Below are 25,358 nucleotides of genomic sequence, written 5' to 3'. Positions count from 1 at the left end.
GTGACTATATCAAGAGAGTTATTCGATACCGTCTGTCCCAAAGGAAAGCCTATTCAAATTCTGACCTATTCCCATCGTCTCCATCACCATCCGGTCACGCGCGTGAAGCCACGTGCCGTCGCAAGATTCTGCGTCTTTCCCATACATCGGTGCTTGTGATGTTTTTCAGTGGTCTTTTTCAATGGGGATCCTTTCCGGCAGACTTGTTTTCAAGTCACGCCTCTGACCTGTGCGGACTCGTGATTTAGTTCACCTTTTTTCCAACATGGGAGACATTTTCCAATGGTTTTTTTCGGCAATAATTCTTTTCGATATACTCATCTTCAAGTTACGTCTCTAATCTGCCTGGACTTATGCTTTTTCGCTGGTGAATAGTAATTCTTTCTTTAATAATAGTAATTTTTCACCATTTTTGATAGAAAAAGGATGTTTTTTTGCTTGAAATGGAAGTGACTTATGTGGGCAATATAAGGACTTCCGATAATATTTTTATTTTGTCTTTTGATTCTGCTTCATGGATTATTACTTTTGGTACAAATAGAAACATGACAAGCTCGCTTCCTTAATTATCTTCCATGTCTACAAAAAGACACTGTTATAATCGCAGATGGTTCTTCCACTCATATCTCCAGAACCGATTCTATTGTTTATATTCCAAATATCAAGCTATCATCTGTTCTTCATGTTCCTCGTTTCCCTGATAATCTTTTATTTGTTAGTGTTATCACCAAAGTACTTAACTGTAAAATTGAATTTTTTCTTGACCATTGTGTTATTCAGGACTTTCAAACTAGGAAGAGGATTGGCAATGAAAGACTACACGATGGCTTATATATGTTGGAAGGCAATTTGAGTTTGAATGGACTCCTTTTAAAAGAAATCGAGATGTCAACCAAGAAATCATACAGTGGCATCAAAGGTTAGGACACCCATCCTTCTTTATTTTAGAGAAACTTTATCCTGATTTATTTTCCAAGACTCAATGTGATTCTTTAGTTTGTGATACTTGTGAGTAGGTTAAGCATACAAGAACTTCTTATCCGTCAAGTAACAATAGGAGTATGATCCCTTTTGTGACCATCCATTCTGATATTTGGGGACCTACTCAAACTGTCTCACTATCTAGTAATCGTTGGTTCATTACTTTTATTGATTGCTGCACTAGTATCACTTTGGTTTATTTGATAAAGGCAGAGAATGATGTGTTTTCTTGCTTTCAATCTTTTCACAAAATGGTTTGTACTCAATTTGATACTAAGATAAAAGTTTTGAGGACTAATAATAGCACAGAGTATATGGATGGACGTTTTTTTGCTTATTTGGAGTCTAATGGGATACTACATTAAACTAGTTGTCCTTACACTAGTGCTCAAAATAGTGTTGCTGAAAGAAAAAATAGACATTAGTTGGAAGTAGCCAAATCTCTTCTTTTCACCATGAATCTTCCAAAAACCTATTGGGGAGATGCAGTCTTAGCGGCAACTTATCTCATTAATAAAATGCCTCTTAAATCTCTTACCTTTCAAAGCCCTTTAGAGGTGCTATAAGGAAAAAAATGCTTATACTGTTCTACTAAAGGTGTTTGGATGCATGTGTTTTGTTCATCCTAGGACAGGCAGAAAGCTTGATCCGCGGGCTCTTAAATGTATGTTTCTTGGATACTTTTCCATACATAAGGGTTACAAATGTTTACCACCCTCCATTTAGAAAATATTTTGTCGGTATAAATATTACATTTAAAGAGACTGAACCTTACTTTAGTACTACTCCATCAACTCTTTAGAGGGAGAACAATGAGAGAGAAGAGATGATTCCTAAGCCTATAACTCTAGAACATTTTACTTTAGAGAAGACTACTATACAAGGGGAGAGTATATAAGGGGAGGCTATTGGTGATCAGGAAAAGATAACTGGGCATTTGGATAACCGGATTTAAGGAGACACTCAAGAAGAGACACAACAGAAGTAGAAAAAGCCATTGTATAGCCTACTCAGTGTCATGAATCTTCCTCTTCTCCATTTGGTGAGTTATCCTTAAACCTTGAGTCCATTGATGATCTAAATAAATCAATTCCTAAAAAAAAGGAGTTAGGTCTTGCACAAAACACTCTATTTATAACTTTCTCTCTTATGATTCTTTGTCTCCATCCTATAAAGACTTTACTTTGTCTATTTTCTCTGTGTGTATCCCATAGAATTGGAAGGAAGCTCTCAAAGATTCTAATCAGAAGGGAGCAATGATTGAAGAAATGAAAGTCTTAGCTAAAAATGAGACCTGAGAGTTAATGTCTCTTCCACTTGGAAAAAAATGAGTTGGCTGCAAATGGGTGTTCACTGTGAAACACATAGTAGATGGATTAATTGAAATGTTCAAGGCTAGACTAGTTGCAAAGGGATATACTTAAACTTATGGAGTGGATTACCAAGAGACATTTGCCCCTATTGCCAAAATGAACTCAATCAAAGTATTGTTATCTTGCACTGCTAATCTTGACTGGGACCTACAACAATTTGATGTGAAAAATATATTTCTCCATGGAGACTTAGAGGAGGAAGTGTATATTGAAATTCCTTCTGGATTTGTTGATAAAAAAGTACAAGAAAAGGTGTGTAGGCTAAAGAAGGCTTTGTATGGCTTGAAGCAGTCTCCTAGAGCTTGATTTGATCGATTCAGCAGAGCTATGATTTTCTTTGGCTATCAAAAGAGCAATGCTAACCATGCTCTATTTATTAGACATTACAAAGATAAAATTACTCTTCTCATAGTCTATGTTGATGACATAATAATGACAGGGGATGACACTAAAGAGATGACTCGACTGAAAAAGCTTTTGGCTCAGGAGTTCAAAATTGAAGATCTAGAAAAACTTCAATATTTCTTCGGAATTGAGGTTTCCAAATCGAAGAAATGAATCTTTATTTCTCAGAGAAAATGTCTTCTGAATCTTTTGGAAGAAACATGTATGTTAGGCTGCAAACCAGCATAAACTCCCAGTGAGAGCAATCACAAGGCACAAGCAAAGATTGGTGAATCAGTGGATATTGGTAAATATTAGAGGTTGGTAGGTAAACTGATTTATCTTTTGCATACTCGACCAGACAAAGCATATATAGTCAGCTTAGTCAGTCAATTTATGCATGATCCTCGTGAGTTTCACATGTAAGCTGTTTTTCATATTTTGCAATACTTGAAATTTGCTCCTAGAAAAACATGGTCATCTCCACATACACGCATTTGCAGATGCTGATTGGCTGGATTCCTTGATGATAGGAGGTTGACTAGTGGTTACTACACACTTCTAGGAGGAAATCTGGTCACTTGGAAAAGCAAAAAGCAAAGTGTTATTGCTTAATTAAGTGCTAACGTAGAATATAGAGCAATGACATAAGGTATTTATGAACTCATATCATTGCAGAGATTGTTGGAGGAATTGAAACTATTGGAGAGGGACAAACTTATCTCGTATTTTGACAATAAAGCTGCCATCAGTATAGCTCATAATTCAGTTTAACATGAATGAACGAAGCACATAAAAATTGATCGACAGTTCATTAAAGAGAATATAATAAATGATGTCTTGAGATTAGATTATATGACTTATGATGAACAACTAATCGATGTATTTACTAAAAGGGCTCATTAATAAGACCTATCATACATTGATTTGCAAGTTGATCATGTGTGATATCTATGCACTAACTTGAGGAGGAGTGTTGACCAACATAGAAGTTTTCTAATTAGGTTTGATTATAGGGATTGATTATAGAGATTTTGTTCTTATTATAAATATTTCTAATTTAGGTTGATTCTTTATGTATAAATACTCAAATCTTGTAAAGATCAATGCAATTGGAATAAAATAAAAAATTTCTCCCGAAGTTCTTTATTTATTAAGGCTCTTCAACGATTAAACATAGTCCTATCTTGATCTCTAGGACTTTTACATTTTTAAGTCCGAGGATGCTTGCTACTTCTACCATAGTCATCTTCAATAATTTTTTTTTTAATCTTGCCTACCATGTCCAACCTTATTATCTTGGACAATGAAGATTCACAATAAGGTATCACCCTTGTGGTTTACAAGCCTATAATTGGTAAGGGTTCATCTATTATACTATTATTAATTATTAATAACTATGCTGCAGTTATTCCTTTCTCTGATTCCTTTAGCATGCATTTTTATTTCCATTGAATTATTATCATATCATTTTTTTCTTATTGGCCTTTTTCTTTGTCCAATTTTGGCAGTTCATTAATAGAAGCATTCTGCATAGCAACATTAGAGGCTACTAGCTATGAATTATTAACAGTCAGTACACGTGTAGGAGATGTGTTGGGAAAAGGAAATTGACCATCACAGAAAATAGAGGGATAAAATTAGTTATCTAAATTTGAATGATGTTGAAATTAGATAACATACCAGATAACTAAAAAATATAGTTAATTGAAACTAGCAAACTAGATTTGGAAACTGACGACTTTATTTAGAGATTTCAATATATCTGATATTCTAATCTACTCTACACTTCAATAAACTACAATACTAACTTAATGACTCAGTGCCTTTTAAATAGGCATTGCATGAAACTAATAAAATATCAATAATAAAAATGAGAAGATAATGCCACTACAGTGAACGTGGCTTAACTCAATAACAGACAAGGAAATTGAACCTAAAATATCTGAGCAGAAAATAACTAATAGATAACGTTAACCACATGCTAATTTTAAATCAATCTTTAACACACCCCCTTGATTCAAAATTGCACACTCCAAGTTGATTTTTGAAATAGACATGCTTGTATCGAGGAAGTGACTTTGTGAGAATATTTGCCACTTAATCATTTATAGTGCAATACAGTAATGAAATCACCCTCTGTACCACAAAATCACGAATAAAGTGAATTCGAATGACTATATGCTTTGTTCTTCCATAAAAAGCTGGATTTTCAGACATTGCAATTGTTGTTTTATTGTCACAATAAATCTCAATTGTTCCATCTTGTTTTTGCTATAAATCTGTAAGAATCCTTAGCCAAATTTCTTGACATGTTGATAAAGTTACAGCTACATATTCTGCTTCTAATGAGGATAAGGCTGTTGTACTTTGCTTTTTAGAACTGTAGTAAATAGTTGCTGACCCAAGCTTAAACATATAACCTGAGGTACTTCTTCTATCCTCCAAACATCCAGCCCAATCGCTATCACTGAAACCAGACAATCTAAAATCTGCAGCTTTTGTATACCACAATCCAAAATCAACAATACTAACTATATAACATATGAATCTTTTTGCAACTCCAAGATAATGCTTTGAAGGATAGTGTATGAACTTGGAAATTACCCCAACTGAAAAGGCAATATCAAGTCTTGTATGGGTCAAGTAAATTAGGCCACCAACCATTCTTATAAAATAGCTTGCATTAGCTAGTTCAATTCCATCATCAACATGTAACTTCTCATTTAAATTCGTGGGGGTAGCTGCAGTCTTACAATTCAGCATATTAAATCTCTTAAGCAAATCAATTGCATATTTCCTTTGCGACATAAAAATTTCATCTTCAACTTGCTTGACTTCTAATATAAGAAAATAATGCAACAACCTCAAAGCTGACATTTAAAATTTTTTCTCTATGCATAGCATGAACTCATTAATTAGAGAAGAAGAAGAACGCGTATATATCATATCATTAATATAAAGGCAAACAATAAGAAGATTATTTATACTTTGCCTCTTTAAGTAGAGAGTGGTTTCATTCTTACTTTGTTCAAAATCATTCTATAAAAAATAACTATCTATTTTGTTGTACCATGCTCGAGGTGCTTACTTAAGTCCATACAATGCCTTTTTTAGCTTGTACACTTGCTCTTCTTTCCCACAAATAGTAAAACCTTCAAGTTGAGACATGTACATTTCTTGTTCTAGCTTTCCATTTAGGAATATATATTTGATATCAAATTGATAGATTAACCAATTTAATTGAGCAACTAAGGCTAAAAGAGTTCTCACCATTTCAAATCGTGCAATGAGAGAGGTGTCATAGTAATTCACACCTTGTTGCTGTGAATAGCCTTTACTACAAGTCGTGCTTTTTATTTTTGAATGTTGCCATCTACTTGAAACTTTGTTCTAAAGATCCATTTGACTCCAATGGCTTTCTGTCTTTAGGAAGATCCACTAATTTGTAAGTTTCATTCCTTTGAATTGCTGCAATTTCATATTTCATAACATTGCACCACTCTTCTTTTTCTGCTCCTTTTTGAAAAGTTGTTGGATCAGCTATAAACAATACTTGTGAAGTCTCATACATTTCAACCAATGATCTGAATCTTCTTAGAGGAGCTTCATCTACATATGAAGATGAGCTTGCTGAAATTGGAGAAGTAGCTTACTGTATTTGAGAATTAGCTTATTGTATTTGAACATGTGGAGAATTAGCTTGTTGTATTTCAACTGAACTTTCAATCTGTACATTGTCTAGATTTTCTTACCAAGGCCAACTTGCCTCTTCATAAAAAACAACATTCTTGCTCACAATTACTTTGCCACTAATAGGATTATACAACCTATATACTTTAGATTAAATACAATAATCAACAAAAATATATTTTGTTAATTTATCATTAAGTTTGCTATGATTATGAGAATCAATGAAAGTATAGGCAATACAACCAAAAATTTTTAAATGGCTCACCGAGGGTCTTCTACCACTCTAAGTTTCAAATGATGTTTTATTCAAAACAGTCTTTATTGGTGATAAATTCAATAAGTAAATAGCAGTTGCAACACTTTCTGTCCAAAAATCATTTGGTAATCCCTTGGCCTTTAACAAACTTCTTTCCATTTCCACCACCATGCTATTATTTCGCTTAACCACTCTATTTTGCTCTAGTGTATATAGAGCTATTAATTCTCTGTGAATGCCTTTATTTTCACAAAATTGATTAAATTTATGGGACACAAACTCTCCTCCTCTATCAGTTTGAAGTGTTTTTACACTTTGCCCACTTTGCTTCTCAGCAAATGCCTTAGATTTCTTGAAAACCATAAAAGTTTCTGACTTGGATTGTGGAAAATACACCCAATTTATTCGGCTAAAATCATATGTGAAAAATAAAAAATATATGCTTCCACCAAAGGACTGTGTTTTCATTGGACACACAAGTCAGCATGCATAAGATCAAGACATTTAGTTGCTCTTCTAACCCATAGGAAATGGTTTTTTTAATTTTTTTCCATAAATACACCCTTCACACAAATCTAGAGACTCTATTTTAGGTAACCCAAAAATCATATATTTTTTACTCAATAATTGGAGACCCTTTACATATAAATGCCCATACCGAAAGTGCCACAAATGGATTCACTACTCTCTTTAACAATAAGAGTACGATTCTAAATACTAGAGACTTTAAGAGGAAACAACTTATTTTTAGATATGGAAACAGTAACTATAATCTGATCTGAATTTTTATTTCTAATTTTACTTGACTCATCATTGAATAAAACAGAATATCCACAACCCATGAGTTTCCTAATACTCAACAAATTTTATGTTAAACTTGAATGAAATAGACATTGTGTAGGAGCTTTACATTATCGTTGCCATTTTTAATTGCTACAGTAACTTTGCCTTCAACTTGCATTTGTTTGTCATTACCAAGCCTCACTATTAATTTGTATAACTCGTCAAGCTCTTTGAACAATGACTTTATGCCAGTCATGTGATTAGAGCATCCACTGTCTAAAAATCAAATATCACCTGAAGTTATTCTGCTGTGTCTATAAGCCATGAACAGCTTAGTCTCCTCTTCCTCTTTTGCATAATTAGCTTGCTAATTTCATTTCCAGCAATTTGCTTTTACGTGCCCATATTTTTTGCAGGAATAGCATTGAATATTGCTTTTGCTAGTTCCTTGATTCTATATTTTTTGTTTATGCTGCTCATTTCTTTGCCCATCACCTCTACCATGATCTTTGCCACGACCTCCTCTACCTCTGTATCCTCCTTTTTCCATCCTCTGCTAGTTGCTTTAACTTTTACATGAAATGCTTTCTCTTCATTCTTTTCGTCTAATATGCATGATCTCGCTCCATGAGATTGTAAGGATCCCATTAGGTCATCAAATTAGTAGGTGGTTAAATCTTTAGACTCTTCAATGGTTGCCATAAGATGATCAAATTTCAGAGTTAAATTCCTTAACACCTTTGCAACAACAGTTTGATCCAAGATTTTTTCTCTATAAGACTTCATTTGATTAACAATTGTGATTACTCTTGAGAGAAAATCTTTTACTATCTCTCCACACTTTATTTGCAAGGTTTCAAAATCACTTGAAGTTTAATTGTTATTACCTTAGAATTGCCTTGGTGCACCGTCTGCAAGGTCGGCCACGCATTTTTAGCAGTAGTTGTTGTTGCAATTTTTGAAAAAACTAACTCATGCACAGCTTGCTGGATGAAGAATAACAATTTGGAATCCTTCTCTTTTTCCTTCAACCTAGTCTTTTCACTTGGTTCAGGATACCCTTTCTCAATCAAGTCCCACAAATCTTGAGATTTAAATAGAGTTCTCATCTTGATACTCCAAAATTCAAAGTTTTTATTTTTGAAAATAGGAATTATCGGTTGAGAAATACTCACAACATTGTCATTTGATGCCATGAGTTAATGCCTAATGTTTTAAACGAACCAAGCTCTTATACCACTTTTGTTGGGGAAAGGGGATTGAAGATCATGGAAAACAAAGAATAAAATTAGTTATTTAAATTTGAACGATGTTGAAATTAGATAACATACCAGATAGCTAAAAAATATAACTAACTGAAACTAGCAGACTGGAATTGGAAACTGACGACTTTATTCAAAGTTGCAATATATCTGACTGCCTAATCTGCTTTACTCTTTAATACACTGCAATACTAACTTAATGACTCGCACTACAAAAAAACAGGGTATCAGTGACGGATTTTTCCGTCGCTGAAAGTAAAAAATCCGTCGCTGAAACTTTCAGCGACGGATTTGCGACGGACTCAAGTCCGTCGCTTAAAGTCATGTCGCTAATTTTTTCCGACGGATTGGGCGTCCGTCGGAAATATTAGCGACGGATTTCCGACGGATCTTAACTCCGTCGGAAAAATTTGCGACGGATTCTCCGACGGATAATTCCGTCGGAAAGTTTTAGCGACGAGATTTTTCGTCGCTAAATCCGTCGGAATATCTAAATTCATCCTATAATAATCCGTCGCTAATCTGTCAGAAATCATTAGCGACGAAAATTTTCCGTCGGAAATTTTAAAACATTTTAATAAATATTCTTTTGAATCCGTCGCTAGTCCGTTAAAATTCGATCATAAAAAAAAAATTCTTGCATTTATTTAGATATTTCCTGTATAATTAAATAATTTATAATTAAGAATCACATTGAATATAAATCAAATATTTCATAATACTTAACAATGTTCATAAAATTTAAAATAAATCTATAATATTTAACAATATTCATAAAATTTAAAATAAATTCATAATACTTTACAATGTTCATAAAATTAAAAAGAAATCCATAATACTTAACAATATTTATAAAATTTAAAACTAATCTATGAATTTGTTGAACCATCTGAATCTGCAGTTGTGTTATGCGGTGAAGATATATTTTTGTTCTTCAATGATTTCATCTGATCTTTTATCTGTTTTTCTATCTGCACTCGCATTTGCTCTTGCATTTGCTCTTGCATTTGCTCCATGTCTTGTTTCATTTTGATTCGGTTTTGCTCTAATATTTGTTCAACCTCCTCTAAAGAAAACATAGTTTGAGAAGGTCCTCCAGGATGAGCTGATGTGCATGAGAAAGATGTAGTTGGAGTTCCTGATTTTGCAATATTAGAGGATCCAAAACCATAAACTCTTCCTTTGCTACTTCCAGAAATTTCAATCCACTTATTCAAATCAAAAGCAGACGGACTCTCACAATTGTCATTCACATTTTCAGCAATTGCACTCAAATAAGCTCCCTAAGTAAAAAAAAAATAAAATATAATAAACATTTCATGAATCATACATGTAAGACCCCGCTCGTTCAGACATCGGAATTCCTACCGTCCGGTGGAATCTCGGGTGTCGGATCCTCTTTGGGGGGGTAGAGCAAGGGTAAAGGAAAGGTTTTCTAAAATGTTTTTAAGTGTTTTATGGTTTTAAATAGAAAAGAGTTGAGTTTTTGAAGAGAAAGGCCAAGGAGGGAAAATCAGAGGTTCGGCTGCCGAAGGTTAAGTTCGGCCGCCGAACATGTGAAGGCTTCGGGAGCGCCTTTGGCCTCCGAAAGTCTTGTGGGAGCAAGCCAAGGTTCGGCCGCCGAAAGTGAGGTTCGGCCGCCGAACATGCATGAGGTTAGGGGGCACGTTAGGCTGCCGAAGGTTGATGACCAGGCCACCTATAAAGAGCCCTCAGATCGGAAATGGGCGAGTTCTCTCCCCATTCTCGAACTCAGGTGAGTTTCTGCCCTCCCTTGGTTGCTTGTGTGTCTTCTCTTCAAAATCTCTCAAGTTTTCATAAGATCTACCCTTGGTTTGCAGTTTTAAAGCTTAAAAAGGAGTTTTGGGAGCTTGGAGCTTTTGGAGCTTGGATTCTCCACACCTCCGAGTTAGAGATCACACAACCCTCGATCTTCAAGAGGTAAGTGTAGATCTTTGCTTCCCTAGTGTTTTCATGAAGTTTTAAGTAAGTTTTGTGAAGGTTTTATGTTGGAATGGGTAGATATGCATGTTAAGGGTTTATGTGGGTTTTATGCCCAATGTATGTTATGTGATGTTGTGTTGAGGAGTTTAAGCTAGTTTCTTTGCTCTCTTTGCTTGTGGGAGTGTGTATGCATGCTTGGGAGAGAGTATGTGAGGTTTGGGGTGTTTTGGAAGGTTTTGGAGGCTGGTGTGCAAAGGCTGAGTTCTGGATGAACTCAGGTTCGGCCGCCGAAGGTGGTTTCGGCCGCCGAACGTGCCGTTGGATGCATGGTTTGGCCGCCTAACCTTACCCCCGAAAGTTGAGTTGTGGCTTGAAAGCAGACTTTCGGCCGCCGAAGGTAATGTCCGGCCGCCGAAAGTGCCTGACTTTCGTTTCTGGAGAGAGGGTTCGGCCGCCGAAGGTGCCGCCGAACCTACCCGAGTTTCGTCTCTGGAGGAGACTTTCGGCCGCCGAAGGTGCCGCCGAAAGTGCCCTGTCCAGCCGTTTCTTGGGTGTTTCCTATGCATGTTTTAGTGATGTTTAGAGGGGTTTTTGGGGGTATGTTTATGAGTTGTTTAGAGTATGTTTGGCACCTCATTCGAGTCCACCTGTGTAGGATCGGACCCGAGAGACCGAGGAGGCCAGTAGTGCTAGCTGTTGCCGAGTCAGTCAGCGTCGGCCAGAGGTGAGTAGAACTAACTTAATCTATTATTTTAAGAAAATCAAATGCCTAAAGCATGTTCATGCATCATGATTATATGTAATAGGATGATTGCACTAGTTTCACGAATATGACGCATTGCATTATTTGATGTTGATGGAGGAAGGGTGGACCGAGGCGACTTCAATAGCCCATATCTGTCATGAGTCTTGTCTTAGTCCTTTGAGAGCCGGACAAGTACATGTAGGAAAGTCCATGTGAGCTCTCTGTGGACCAAACACCATGTCATGTATGTTTCAGGCCTTTGTGAGCTCCTATGGGGGAGCCGGGCACCGACAGAGGGATTTTTGATGTCATGTCCATCCTCTGAGAGGAAAGATGCATGCAAAAAGACAGACTCTCAGAAACCAGGGTCCGTGGGGAATAAATATTGCATAAGCCCCGAGGCGGACAAGATTATGTGATTTCTCTGTGTTATGATGCATTTCATGAAAGCATGTAATTAATGAACTGTTTTCTATGTTTCTACTCACTGGGCTTTTTAGCTCACCCCTTTCCCCTAACCCCAGTGTTACAGGTTTAAGTCAGAGCTCAGAAGTCAGCAGGGTAAAGATAAAGTGACGTGTGGTTGTAATAGTATTAGATTAGTATTTTTAGTGTGGACATGTATTGAAATTGATATATGAATTTGTAAGAGAAATGTAATGTAAAGTATAGTAGAGTTATGTTTATTGGATTAGTACTGTGCTTGGCCCTGAGACTTGGTTAGTCCCTGTTTAATACATGATGTATGTTATACTAGATGTTGAGTTATGTCTGAACTAATCTTGTGGCATGTGTTGTTTACCACGTTATGTTATGGATGAGGACCCTAGTAGAGGTCTGATGTTTGTGGTTTGATGCATGCACAGGTTAGGTTCTAGTTTCTTGGATGTAATACCAGTTTGATGTATGTTATGTTGACCCAGCTAGAGTTGTGATGAGGGCTCTAGTAGGGGGTTCCTTTATGTTTTCAGTTATGTCGCATACAGGTCAGGCTCGGTATTTACATCATATGTTTCAGTTTTTATGTTAAAGTTTTAGCCATGTATGGGATTTGACCAGGTGATAGGAGGTATGTTTGGCTTGCTACGGGTCCCGGCGGCCTTAAGCCGATCTGGATCCTAGCGCCGAACAGTTTGGAGCCGTTACGGCAGGGTATCGGTTTCCGGGCTGTTACAGTTGGTATCAGAGCATAGGGCCTCAAGAGTACGGTGTTTTGATGCGAAGGTGCTCAGACATCGGAAAGAGGTTGTGCTAGATGTTAGGAGGGCAAGCACATTAAGAAAGATTGAGAGTAAGATCATGTCCACTAGGATAGGATGAGGAGTCCTGTCTTGCTTGATGATGTGTAATGCCATGTGTGATGCATGTGCATTTATGTTGTATTATGGATGTTAATAGTCCCTTAGCTGCGAGATGGCATGATTTGTACTGATATGAGATGAGCTGAGAGACCAGGTATGGCCCTTGGCCCAGTTGGTCATGGTATGTTCTGCTATGTTGTAGACTGTAGGTGACAGGTTCATCCATGATATATGTTGCATGAGGGGTCATGTGTTTATCACATGGACCATATGATATGATGCTATGCTATGTGTTGTGAGTTCATGTTTGTCATGGACCACATGTGATGTGATGCTTATGTTTGCCTTTGTGCTTGTGTGCCTGTTGTGTTTCAGACAAGCTGAGATGCAAGGTGCTAGGAGCTCTATGGAGTCAGATCCATCTGAGTGGGAAAGTGAGCCTTTTCCCCTTGCGAGGTCAGGTGGAGATGACAGAGCAAGAGACCCTGAAAGGTCTGTAGAAGTCTGCAGAGAAGTTATGGTGCAAAGGAGGGATGTTAGTTTGCAAGTGAACATGGATGAGGAAAGTATGGAAAAGTCTAAGGATTCTAAGAGTTCAAGTTCAGGAGAAGTTGATCCCTCCATGCTGAGTACAGCTGCCAAGAGAGGTAGAAAGTGGGGAAGAGCCAGAGCCCCTAAGCAATGGGGCAGGACTAGGAAGGGTAGGCTGTGGAAGAGGTTTAGGCTAGATGCTGAAGATGGTTCGAGTTCTGGCCGAGGTCCTACTAGATGTTTGAGGTGCGGAAGGTTGCACAGAGGGCCTTGTCGAGTTGGGACAACGGCATGCTTCAGGTGCGGACAGGAAGGGCACTTCGCACGTGATTGTCCTACTGCGCCCAGGAGAGTGTGGTCCCAGCAGCGAGCTGCAGGTGATGTGGCTCAAGCCAGTGTTCCAGGAAGGGGAGCAGACACATCGAACGCAGTGATGCCAGGTACGCTCACTTGTTCATGTTCTGATGTGTGTGTTTGTGCTCTAGTGTGTTTCCCTTTTCTGTTGTTGCTCTAGGAGCCTTTGAGAGGTTGAGTTGATAGCTTCTGGGTGTAGAGTGTTCTCTTTGGGTTAGTAGACCGGATAGGATCCATCTGTGGCTGAGATTCAGGCCAGCGTCCGATGAGGGTAGATGCCTTCCACCCGAGCATGAGGTCCTAGACTTGAGTGTCTGGATGTCAGCCGAGGGATGGATTGGTTTTCTACTTGTGGAACTGGTGATACTTGCGTCTGCAGCGCAAGGTGGTCGGGATCGAAATGCAGAATGGGTCTGAGGTAGGCTTCAGAGGGGACCGTGTAGGATGCCTAGAAGTTTGATGTCAGCTGTCAGGCTCGGAGAGTGTGTAGGAGTGGTTAGTAGAGAGTTCTAGCTCGGGTTTGTGAGCTGAGCAGGCAGGTCTAGGAACCAGCCTTAGTGCATAGATAGAGCGAGTGTTCAGAGGTTCCAGGCTAGTATCAGGTTTACCATCGGTCTGGAAGGTAGAGTTTGGTTTAGAGGTGGTACTTGGTACCAGAACCATTTCTCTTTCCTTACAGGACGGTACCTGTAAAGTTATAGGAGGAGTGTAGGAGTAGTAGAGTGTTTGGTAGACAAGGGTTTTATCTGACTCAGTACCTCACCCTGGAACGCTCCAGAGTTGTGAGGGAAAAGAAGGATGAATCCTTGACCCCTTGTAACGACTGTCAGCAGTTAAACAAGGTCACTACCAAGAGCAGGTATTCTCATCCTGGATGGATGATCTATTGGGACAGCTAGAAGGAGCTGGTTGTTTTCCAAGATAGATCTGAAATCCGGGTACTACCTGTGAGAGTTAGAGTTAGTTTGGGTTAGTAGTGAGAAGAAGCCAGTTGGTAAAGATGAAGAGAGAAGAGAAAGAATCAGAGTAGCGCAGCAGAAGCTTGTGGCGTTCAAGCGCAAGTTTGAGGTTTTGTTTGTTTGTTTGTGTTTTTGTTTGAACATTCGGGGACGAATGTTCTGTAAGGGGGGAAGAATGTAAGACCCCGCTCGTTCAGACATCGGAATTCCTACCGTCCGGTGGAATCTCGGGTGTCGGATCCTCTTTGGGGGGGTAGAGCAAGGGTAAAGGAAAGGTTTTCTAAAATGTTTTTAAGTGTTTTATGGTTTTAAATAGAAAAGAGTTGAGTTTTTGAAGAGAAAGGCCAAGGAGGGAAAATCAGAGGTTCGGCTGCCGAAGGTTAAGTTCGGCCGCCGAACATGTGAAGGCTTCGGGAGCGCCTTTGGCCTCCGAAAGTCTTGTGGGAGCAAGCCAAGGTTCGGCCGCCGAAAGTGAGGTTCGGCCGCCGAACATGCATGAGGTTAGGGGGCACGTTAGGCTGCCGAAGGTTGATGACCAGGCCACCTATAAAGAGCCCTCAGATCGGAAATGGGCGAGTTCTCTCCCCATTCTCGAACTCAGGTGAGTTTCTGCCCTCCCTTGGTTGCTTGTGTGTCTTCTCTTCAAAATCTCTCAAGTTTTCATAAGATCTACCCTTGGTTTGCAGTTTTAAAGCTTAAAAAGGAGTTTTGGGAGCTTAGAGCTTTTGGAGCTTGGATTCTCCACACCTCCGAGTTAGAGATCACACAACCCTCGATCTTCAAGAGGTAAGTGTAGATCTTTGCTTCCCTAGTGTTTTCATGAAGTTTTAAGTAAGTTTTGTGAAGGTTTTATGTTGGAATGGGTAGATATGCATGTTAAGGGTTTATGTGGGTTTTATGCCCAATGTATGTTATGTGATGTTGTGTTGAGGAGTTTAAGCTAGTTTCTTTGCTCTCTTTGCTTGTGGGAGTGTGTATGCATGCTTGGGAGAGAGTATGTGAGGTTTGGGGTGTTTTGGAAGGTTTTGGAGGCTGGTGTGCAAAGGCTGAGTTCTGGATGAACTCAGGTTCGGCCGCCGAAGGTGGTTTCGGCCGCCGAACGTGCCGTTGGATGCATGGTTTGGCCGCCTAACCTTACCCCCGAAAGTTGAGTTGTGGCTTGAAAGCAGACTTTCGGCCGCCGAAGGTAATGTCCGGCCGCCGAAAGTGCCTGACTTTCGTTTCTGGAGAGAGGGTTCGGCCGCCGAAGGTGCCGCCGAACCTACCCGAGTTTCGTCTCTGGAGGAGACTTTCGGCCGCCGAAGGTGCCGCCGAAAGTGCCCTGTCCAGCCGTTTCTTGGGTGTTTCCTATGCATGTTTTAGTGATGTTTAGAGGGGTTTTTGGGGGTATGTTTATGAGTTGTTTAGAGTATGTTTGGCACCTCATTCGAGTCCACCTGTGTAGGATCGGACCCGAGAGACCGAGGAGGCCAGTAGTGCTAGCTGTTGCCGAGTCAGTCAGCGTCGGCCAGAGGTGAGTAGAACTAACTTAATCTATTATTTTAAGAAAATCAAATGCCTAAAGCATGTTCATGCATCATGATTATATGTAATAGGATGATTGCACTAGTTTTACGAATATGACGCATTGCATTATTTGATGTTGATGGAGGAAGGGTGGACCGAGGCGACTTCAATAGCCCATATCTGTCATGAGTCTTGTCTTAGTCCTTTGAGAGCCGGACAAGTACATGTAGGAAAGTCCATGTGAGCTCTCTGTGGACCAAACACCATGTCATGTATGTTTCAGGCCTTTGTGAGCTCCTATGGGGGAGCCGGGCACCGACAGAGGGATTTTTGATGTCATGTCCATCCTCTGAGAGGAAAGATGCATGCAAAAAGACAGACTCTCAGAAACCAGGGTCCGTGGGGAATAAATATTGCATAAGCCCCGAGGCGGACAAGATTATGTGATTTCTCTGTGTTATGATGCATTTCATGAAAGCATGTAATTAATGAACTGTTTTCTATGTTTCTACTCACTGGGCTTTTTAGCTCACCCCTTTCCCCTAACCCCAGTGTTACAGGTTTAAGTCAGAGCTCAGAAGTCAGCAGGGTAAAGATAAAGTGACGTGTGGTTGTAATAGTATTAGATTAGTATTTTTAGTGTGGACATGTATTGAAATTGATATATGAATTTGTAAGAGAAATGTAATGTAAAGTATAGTAGAGTTATGTTTATTGGATTAGTACTGTGCTTGGCCCTGAGACTTGGTTAGTCCCTGTTTAATACATGATGTATGTTATACTAGATGTTGAGTTATGTCTGAACTAATCTTGTGGCATGTGTTGTTTACCACGTTATGTTATGGATGAGGACCCTAGTAGAGGTCTGATGTTTGTGGTTTGATGCATGCACAGGTTAGGTTCTAGTTTCTTGGATGTAATACCAGTTTGATGTATGTTATGTTGACCCAGCTAGAGTTGTGATGAGGGCTCTAGTAGGGGGTTCCTTTATGTTTTCAGTTATGTCGCATACAGGTCAGGCTCGGTATTTACATCATATGTTTCAGTTTTTATGTTAAAGTTTTAGCCATGTATGGGATTTGACCAGGTGATAGGAGGTATGTTTGGCTTGCTACGGGTCCCGGCGGCCTTAAGCCGATATGGATCCTAGCGCCGAACAGTTTGGAGCCGTTACGGCAGGGTATCGGTTTCCGGGCTGTTACAATACACAACTAATGATAACATAACAATTAAAAAAATAATGTGATAACATTAAATAAGCAAAAAGTAACTTACATCAACTCGTCGTGATTTTCCATCAATGTAAACACCTTGACTCCCCTTTTTTATGTGAGTTGCACGAAATAGTTCAAGTTGAGTTGGTTGTCTACCCAACTTCTTTGCCTACAAAAAAGAAATAGTCACACAACACAAGATGCACGAATAATTTCTAGCCATCTATATAAAAATAGAATTGTATAAATAAAAGTAAAAAATAAAAGAGTTATACCAATCTATTCTCATGAACCTCCAATTTTATTGAACCACCAGAGTGTTTCGTAATAGTCCCATCTTTTTCTACGTTTCTATTTGCTTTACCAGCTTCTGATTTCTTTCTCCACTCTGGTGTACTCCAATAAGCAACAAGTTCATTCCATATCTCTGCCTCCATCCAATCTGGTCCTAAATTGTATAGATAAGCAACATCTGTCTTCTTGTGCTTGCGCAACAATTCGCTCCTAACTCTATTAAGAATGTCTCGCAATCTTTCCTTACCTACCTTTTCCCAAGCAATTCGAACCATACCTTCTTCACTCTCATCCCATGTATATCGACTCTACAAATAACAATCAGTGTTATGTAAATTTAAAAAATTTAAAATGCATATTATAAATTTTAGAATATAAGTTGTATTTACCCGAAAAAGTCCGAAGAGCTCGTCTTTTATCTTTAAAGGTATTTCTGACCAAGTTTTCCATGGAGCAGTGTAGCGCATCTTAATGTCATTAGTGATTGATCTAGTAACTGTGGAATCTAAAAAACTGCAATATTTTTTATATATAATGAGTAGTTGTAAGTAATAATACATATTAAATCAATAGCAAAAAGTTGTATATGACTTACACATTTCCTTTCAATCTAATCAATTGTCGATCAGAAGGGTTTGATGGGATAGGATGTCCCAAGTTCGGACCTCTAGTTCGAACTGATGATGATGAGGATGCGTTTGTTTGCCCCCCTAATGCTTGTGGAGTGTGCTCCAGTGTTTCCTCCTGCACCTGTACTGCCTCATCTGTTTCATTCATTGAGAGTTGCTGGCTATGTCCTCTACCTCTAGATGATACTGCTCTTCGAGGCATCTAAAAAAATAATTGTCCATTAGTTTCAATTAACAATAAAGACAAACAATATATAAAACCTTAATCAATATACAAATTCAACTCTAATAATATACTAATTTAAGAAATCAAACACACTAATCAATTTAACAATACATATCAAAGTAGAGTTGAATAAAGGCATGTAAAGTACACCGACAAAGCCAAACTATACATATCAAAAGTTATGAAAATGAGTTATAAAAAAAATTGAATAATTTTTCATACAAATGTTTACAATAATTAAAAAAAAAAACATTAGAAAAGGAATATGTAAAACAAACAATACCTTTTCTTTTAAAGACCTATTAAGTTTTTTTCATGATTATAATATTTTTTAAATTAAGCTATATTATTGTGTTGATTTAGTATTTTTTAGAAAATTTAAAATATTATTTTAGAAAAGGACCATTACTATTTATTTTATCTATTTGATTAAGACTTTAAGTATTTTATGTATTTGATTAAGACTTTATTTTATTTATTTGATTAAGACATTATTATTTAAAATTTCCAATTAAATTATAAATAATAATTAATTAAATAATTTACTAATTATCTGAAAAATTAATTATTAAATTACTGTCTATTTATCTATAAAATTTCATGGTTATTTTTTTTTATTTTTTTGAGTATTTAACATGTTACCTTAAACTATTTTATCCTATATTTATCACAATTATATACTAATTGTTTTAATATTTTTTATAATTATTTTAAAATTTCATAATATAATTTTATAAAAAATAAGATTTTGAATCAAAGAAATAAAATTTCCAAAACATATAGTTTTTTCAACTTCTAATTATAAAAATTAAAGCAAATTAATTTAGTAATAAGTTTTAATTTAATATATTAAAATAAAATAAATTAAAAAATTAAATTTAAGCTTTCTGCAGCAGCAAGCGGCAGCATGCTGCTGCGGCAGCGAGCTGCTGCGGCAGCCTGCTGCTGCTGCAGCAAGCTTGCTGCAGCAGCAGCAGATTGAAGTAAGTACCTGGCAGCGGCGAGCGGCGAGCGTCCAGCAGCGGCGGCGGCGAGCGTCCAGCAGCGGCGGCGGCAATTGCGGCAAAGAGAAAGGTGTCGGAGAGAGGAAAAAAGAGCAGAGGAGTGAAAGAGGGGCTGCTAAAATCAAAAGAGATATAAGGAAATTATTAGGGTTTTTTTCTTTTATATTTGCGTTTTTTCTGATGGATTAGCGACGGAATAAATTCCGTCGCTAATATTTTAAAAATCCGTCGCTAATCTGTCACTAATCCGTCAGAAATATAAATATATATTATTCGTCGCTGATCCGTCGCTAAATCCGTCGCTAATTTTATTTTTTCCGACGGAAGTGTTTTCCGTCACTAAATCCGTCGCTGATAGTCAGTTTTTTTGTAGTGTCGGCGTCTTTTAAATAGGCATTACATATAAAATAATAAAATATCAATAATAGAAATGAGAAGATAATACCACTATAATAAATATGACTTGACTCAATAACAGACAAGGAAATGGAACCTAAAATATCTTAGCAGAAAATGACTAACAGAGACTAAATTAGAATAATGTTAACTACATGCTAATTTTAAATCAATATTCAACAAGGTGTCCTAGAGGCATGTACCTTAAGGCAACTTTCTCCAATCTGATTAATATGTTTATGCGTGCCTGTTAGCTTTAAATGCATGTTTGAGTAATTAATTCTCTATAAATTATAAACTATGAGGCCAACAAACTTTTTTCTCCATGTAGGTTCTACCAGATGGCATGATTGCGGTTGCAGAACTAGACCTTGGCAATGTGGTGATAGCATTTAGAAAGACAATTTCTCTTCTTCCTAAAATTGACCCATAAGTTATGCACGAGCATGTAAGTGTAGTAAATTATTTTTAGTAACTTGGATCATTATGAAAATTTTCTACAATTTCCACTGGATTAATTTTTGTTTTAATGTATGATATTAGATTAAGAAACTCTATAATTGGCATGATGTTTCCAAAAGAATAGGATTGTATATAATCGTGCTTTGAAATGCACGAATCAAAATCATTTAGAGCAACTTTCACAATATGCACATGCAAAATCTTTAATTATCATATTATCTATTTTATGTAAGTCATTAAGATTGATTTATTATGATGAGGTGACTTGTTGATCTTCTATATTTTTATTTGCATGACAAGAAGGTAACGTGCCTCTATTTGGTGCTTTATGAGATTTGAGATTTTGAACAATCTAATTGCTTGGAAGCATAAAGATGTAATAAAAATATAGTTATTTTCTAAATCTTAATTCAGTTGTACTGCTGCCATGCATGGTTCTCCTGCCGAAATTTTTATGGTAAATATAATCAATTGCATGTAGACACTACAAGAAAAGTAGACATTAGGGACATTTTTAAGCGACAAATTTCCAAATATCCCAATATGTAACCTTTTAAGAACATTTAATTTACAAACATCCCTAAATAATACTTTATTTGTGACGTTCCTCCTGACCGTCTCTAAAATTTTTAGTGTCGATATGATAATATCCCTAAATAACATATTATTGGTGACATTTTCCTAAAACACCCTTGAAAGACGATTAATTTTCCCTCTATTCCTTAGGAACTGGTGCCAATCATTTTAGCAACATTCTCATTTCGTCTATCAACTATTTACAACTAGCGAAGCGATGCAAACATCCTAAATAACAATTTATATGTCATATTATTTATGACATTAATCTAAAATGTCACTAAAAAATGTTCAATATTCCTCCAATCAGTTCAAAATCAGCGCCAAGTTTTCTAGTGACATTTCTATTTCATCTTAAAAATATTTAGTAATAGGGACGTTATCCAAACGTCACCAAAGAATAATTTATTTGGGACATTGCTCCAAGTCATCCTTGAAAACTTTTGAGACAAAATCGAAATATGTCCCAAAATGACATTTTATTTATGACATGCAAAATGTCACTAAATGATGCTTAACATCCCTCCAAAAACTTCGGAATTCAATACCAAGTTTTCTAGCAATGTTCATGTTTCATCTTAAAATATTTAATAAGAGGGATGTTATCCAAACGTTATTAAAGAGTAATTTATTTGGGACATTCCTCCAAGTCATCATTGAAAACTTTTGAGATAAAATCAAAATATGTCCCAAAATGGCACTTTATTTATGAAATTCATCTAAAATGTCACTAAACGATACTTAACATCCCTCCAACCATTTTAGAATTGGAGCCAAGTTTTCTACCAATGTTCCTGTTGTGTCTTAAAAATATTTAATAATAGGGACGTTATCAAAATGTCATAAAAGAGTAATTTATTTTTGACATTCCTCCAACTCGTCACTAAAAACTTTTGAGACAAGATCGAAATATGTCACTAAATGACACTTTATTTATGATATTAATAAAAAACGTCACTAAACAATGATTAACATCCCTCCAATCAGTTCAGAATTAGCGCCAAGTTTTCTAATGACGTTCCTATTTCGTCTTAAAAGTATTTAATAATGGGTCATTATCAAAACGTCATGAAAGAGTAATTTATTTGTGACGTTCCTCCAAGTTGTCATTGAGAACTTTTCAGACAAGATCGAAATATATCTCTAAATGACACTTTATTTATGACATTAATCGAAAATGTTATTAAATAATACTTAATATCCCTCCAACCGGGTCGGAATTAACGCCAAGTTTTCTAGCAATGTTCCTATTCATCTTAAAAATAGTTAATAATAGGGACGTTATCAAAACGTTAGTAAAGAGTAATTTATGTGTGACATTTGTCTGAGTCCTCATTGAAAACTTTTGAGAAAAGATTGAAATATGTCCCTAAATGACATCTGATAGAGCATATTTTAGTCCATTTTATCATTATTTTCTTGATGTTTATTTATATCTTTTCTGCTTAATTTTGTGGTTTTAATAATGTTTTGCAGATATTAGGTGTAAAGAGACAATCTGGAGAAAATGTTTTTAAAACTGCCAAAAAGTGCCAAATATGAAAAGTGCCAAAAAAGGATTCAATTAAGGAAATGTAACACCCGGCTAAGCTCCGGCGTCTGAATTCTAACCTTTCGGCAGAATCTCCGTTGAAATCCGGAATCCCGAGGTCGGAATCCCTTAGAAGGGTGAAAATAAAGGTTTTCTAAAATGTTTTTATACGTTTTTATGGTTTTAATGAAGAAAGAAATTGAGTTTTGAAATAAAAGACCAAGGAGGAAAAGTCTAGGTTCAACCGCCAAACATGGTGGACTTGTGGGAGCTCTTTTGGCCCCCGAAGGTGGTCTGGCCAGCCACCTATAAAGGGCCCTTTGTCCAAAAATGGGCGAGTTTTCTCTCTCTATTTTCGGACATAGGTGAGATTTCACCCTCCCATAGTTCATTTTATGTTTTCCTTCAATCCCTTCAAGTTTTTTATGAGTTTTACTTGGTTTTGAAGATTTCTAAGCTAAGATCAATGTTTTGAAGCTTGGAGACCCTTGGAGCTCGTTCCTCCATATCTGCAAGTTTGGGATCGCATCTCCTCTCGATCTTCAAGAGGTAAGTGTAGATCCTCACCTTCTCTTATATTTTTAAGTAAGTTTTATGAAGGGTTAAGGGATTTTGATGCATGTATAGAGTAGATATAAAATGTTAGGGTTTATGTTAGGTAAATGGTAAATGTATGTTTATGTGATGCCATGTTGATGTTTGTTGAGTTTTAGGCTAGTTTTATGCCCCTATATGCTTGAATAAGTGTTTATGCATGTTTTAGAATAGTTCAATGCATGTTGGGAAGTTGGGATGGCTAAATGTGGGATGGCAGAATCGGGTTCTGCCACCCAAGAAGATCTAGGTTCGGCCGCCGAACTTGCCAGAGGAGGCAATTTTGGCCACCCAAGAGGATTTAGGTTCGGCCGCTGAATGTGGGATAGCTATTTTTTTTAAAGTTTACCAAACACATAAATATTTTAATATTAATTTTAAAATTTATACTAAAAAATTGCGATTAGATATATAAAATGACGAATGACTATATATCACATTATTTATTTATTAATAAAGTATAAATATAATTAATAGTTTATTATATAAATTATACATAAGATTTAAAAGAATAGTTTATTTTTATGTATAAACATATTTTATTATAAAAATAAACATTATAACTAATATAATTATTTTTATAACATTTTTATTTATTTATTTTATAATTAAAGATGAATGAAAATGCAACCGAGTACTTATTATTTGTCAACTACCTATACGAATGGGAGCCATTGATGCTGCTCTTTCCAAATCATCACCAAAATAAGTTATGATATAGTTTGTAAATTATTATACGTAATAAGTTTGGATTAATTTTAAATTTTATATATATTGGATACCTATTAATTAATCCATTCATATGAATATACAGTTCTTTTGATATAAAATATATTGATTATTAATTAAAATTAACTAAATTTTATATACATTTCGTTTAAAATTCAGAATTTAAATATAGTTTTGAAACATTGAAATTTATGAATGAAAATCTTTTTGTATATAGATATATTTTTTTTATTGCCGTTTAGATATTATTTGAATAATAATTATTGGATTCGAATAATTTAAAATATTTTTTATTAAACTTATAATGGATTCAAACATTGACAGTATACTAAATATTAACTATGAAATTAAAAATATATTATTAATAATATATAATTAATGACCGGCTATTTTTTTTTTAAATAGAAATTAGAGATTGGGAGAGTAGAATCTAAGACCTTTCAAATTTATTCAGATTCACTTACCACCATTTGTAATGACTAGCTATTATAATTTATATATATATAATCACTATGAAATTTTCTTATTAAAAATTAAAATAAATCTTGAATCTAATATTTATATTTTACATTTTAACATTCATCATAATTTTCTTAAAAGCAAAGTGCTTTTTTTTAAATAGATAATATTTAAAAAAAACTCTTCTAATATCTGCTCGGGAGCATTTTTTTATATATATCTTCTGTAACGACCCGAAAATCGGACCGCTACCGGCGCTAGGATCCAGATCGGCTTAAGGCCGCCGGGACCCGTAGCAAGCCTGACATATAACCTGTAAACCTGTATAATCCCATACATGATCAACAACATACATAGAAATTAAAACTTTTCTTTCCATTCAAACACCAAACTCAACCTGTGCATAAACATTTACATAACATTGATCCCTCTGTAGGATCTCAACAGTGCCCCCAAAGGGTGACATAACATACGTTGAGTTGGTTTACATAAACATCATAAAAAACTCTAAGATCATGTATTAAAAGGGATAACAACAATCTATGGTCAAGCACACCTCTAACATCCATAAACATCATCTCATTACATATCTATACTGATTAAGACATTACATTACAATTTGATCATGTCCCTTGCTAGCTATTACATAAACATGACTTCTTTACTCTATCCGGACTTCTGCTCTATACTGTACCTACAAGCCTGGGGGTAAAAGGGAGAGGGGTGAGCTAAAAGCCCAGTGAGTAGAACTATAAAACATATTAACACTATGCTCTATGAAAATGCATCATAACACAGACAATTCACATAAGGGTTGGGTGAACTTGTCACCAATTAGTCCAAGCTAATTCTGTGTCAGGCCATAGCATGGGGTCCTGGTCTTCCTGTCATAACATACATTACTTACCATTGCCCCAGGGCCTCCTCTAGGCTCCTGGTCTTCGAGTCCCATAACCGTGCCAGGCCGTAGAATGGGGTCCTGGTCTTTCCTTACATTGTGCCAGGCCGTAGAATGGGGTCCTGGTCTTCCTGTCATGAACTAATTGGGTCATCCAATATTCACCCACATCAACAACAATCGATGCAATGCGGCATATTCGTGAAAACTAATGCAATCATCCTATTGCATAATCATGATGCATGAAACATGATAAAACATTTCATTTTTCAAT

General features: G+C 36.5%; 2 protein-coding genes and 1 pseudogene across 2 annotated transcripts; 1 reads left to right on the top strand and 2 right to left on the bottom strand.

The window, feature by feature from the left end:
* The window catches only part of LOC110602085, a 29,860-nt pseudogene extending 25,508 nt beyond the window's left edge, over nt 1-4,352 (top strand).
* Nucleotides 4,353-5,012: 660 nt separating this feature from the next.
* On the bottom strand, nt 5,013-5,618 carry LOC122721979 (secreted RxLR effector protein 161-like). The gene has a single exon (XM_043951402.1). It carries the CDS (start codon nt 5,616-5,618, stop codon nt 5,013-5,015), a length of 606 nt encoding a protein of 201 aa, XP_043807337.1.
* A 2,512-nt stretch (nt 5,619-8,130) lies between these two features.
* Nucleotides 8,131-18,492, bottom strand: LOC122721978. Its single transcript, XM_043951401.1, has 7 exons — nt 18,176-18,492; nt 17,970-18,093; nt 17,562-17,888; nt 17,348-17,455; nt 9,794-10,015; nt 8,358-8,579; nt 8,131-8,250 (listed from the first exon to the last, which is right to left on the bottom strand). Exons 1-7 carry the CDS (start codon nt 18,409-18,411, stop codon nt 8,131-8,133), a joined length of 1,359 nt encoding a protein of 452 aa, XP_043807336.1. The 5' UTR covers nt 18,412-18,492.
* Between the last annotated feature and the right edge of the window lie 6,866 nt (nt 18,493-25,358).

This window comes from Manihot esculenta, chromosome 15, assembly GCF_001659605.2.
Source record: "Manihot esculenta cultivar AM560-2 chromosome 15, M.esculenta_v8, whole genome shotgun sequence".
NCBI lineage: Eukaryota > Viridiplantae > Streptophyta > Magnoliopsida > Malpighiales > Euphorbiaceae > Manihot > Manihot esculenta.
The sequence above is the reverse complement of the archived record's forward strand: the minus strand, read 5'-3'. Positions and strand labels throughout refer to the sequence as shown.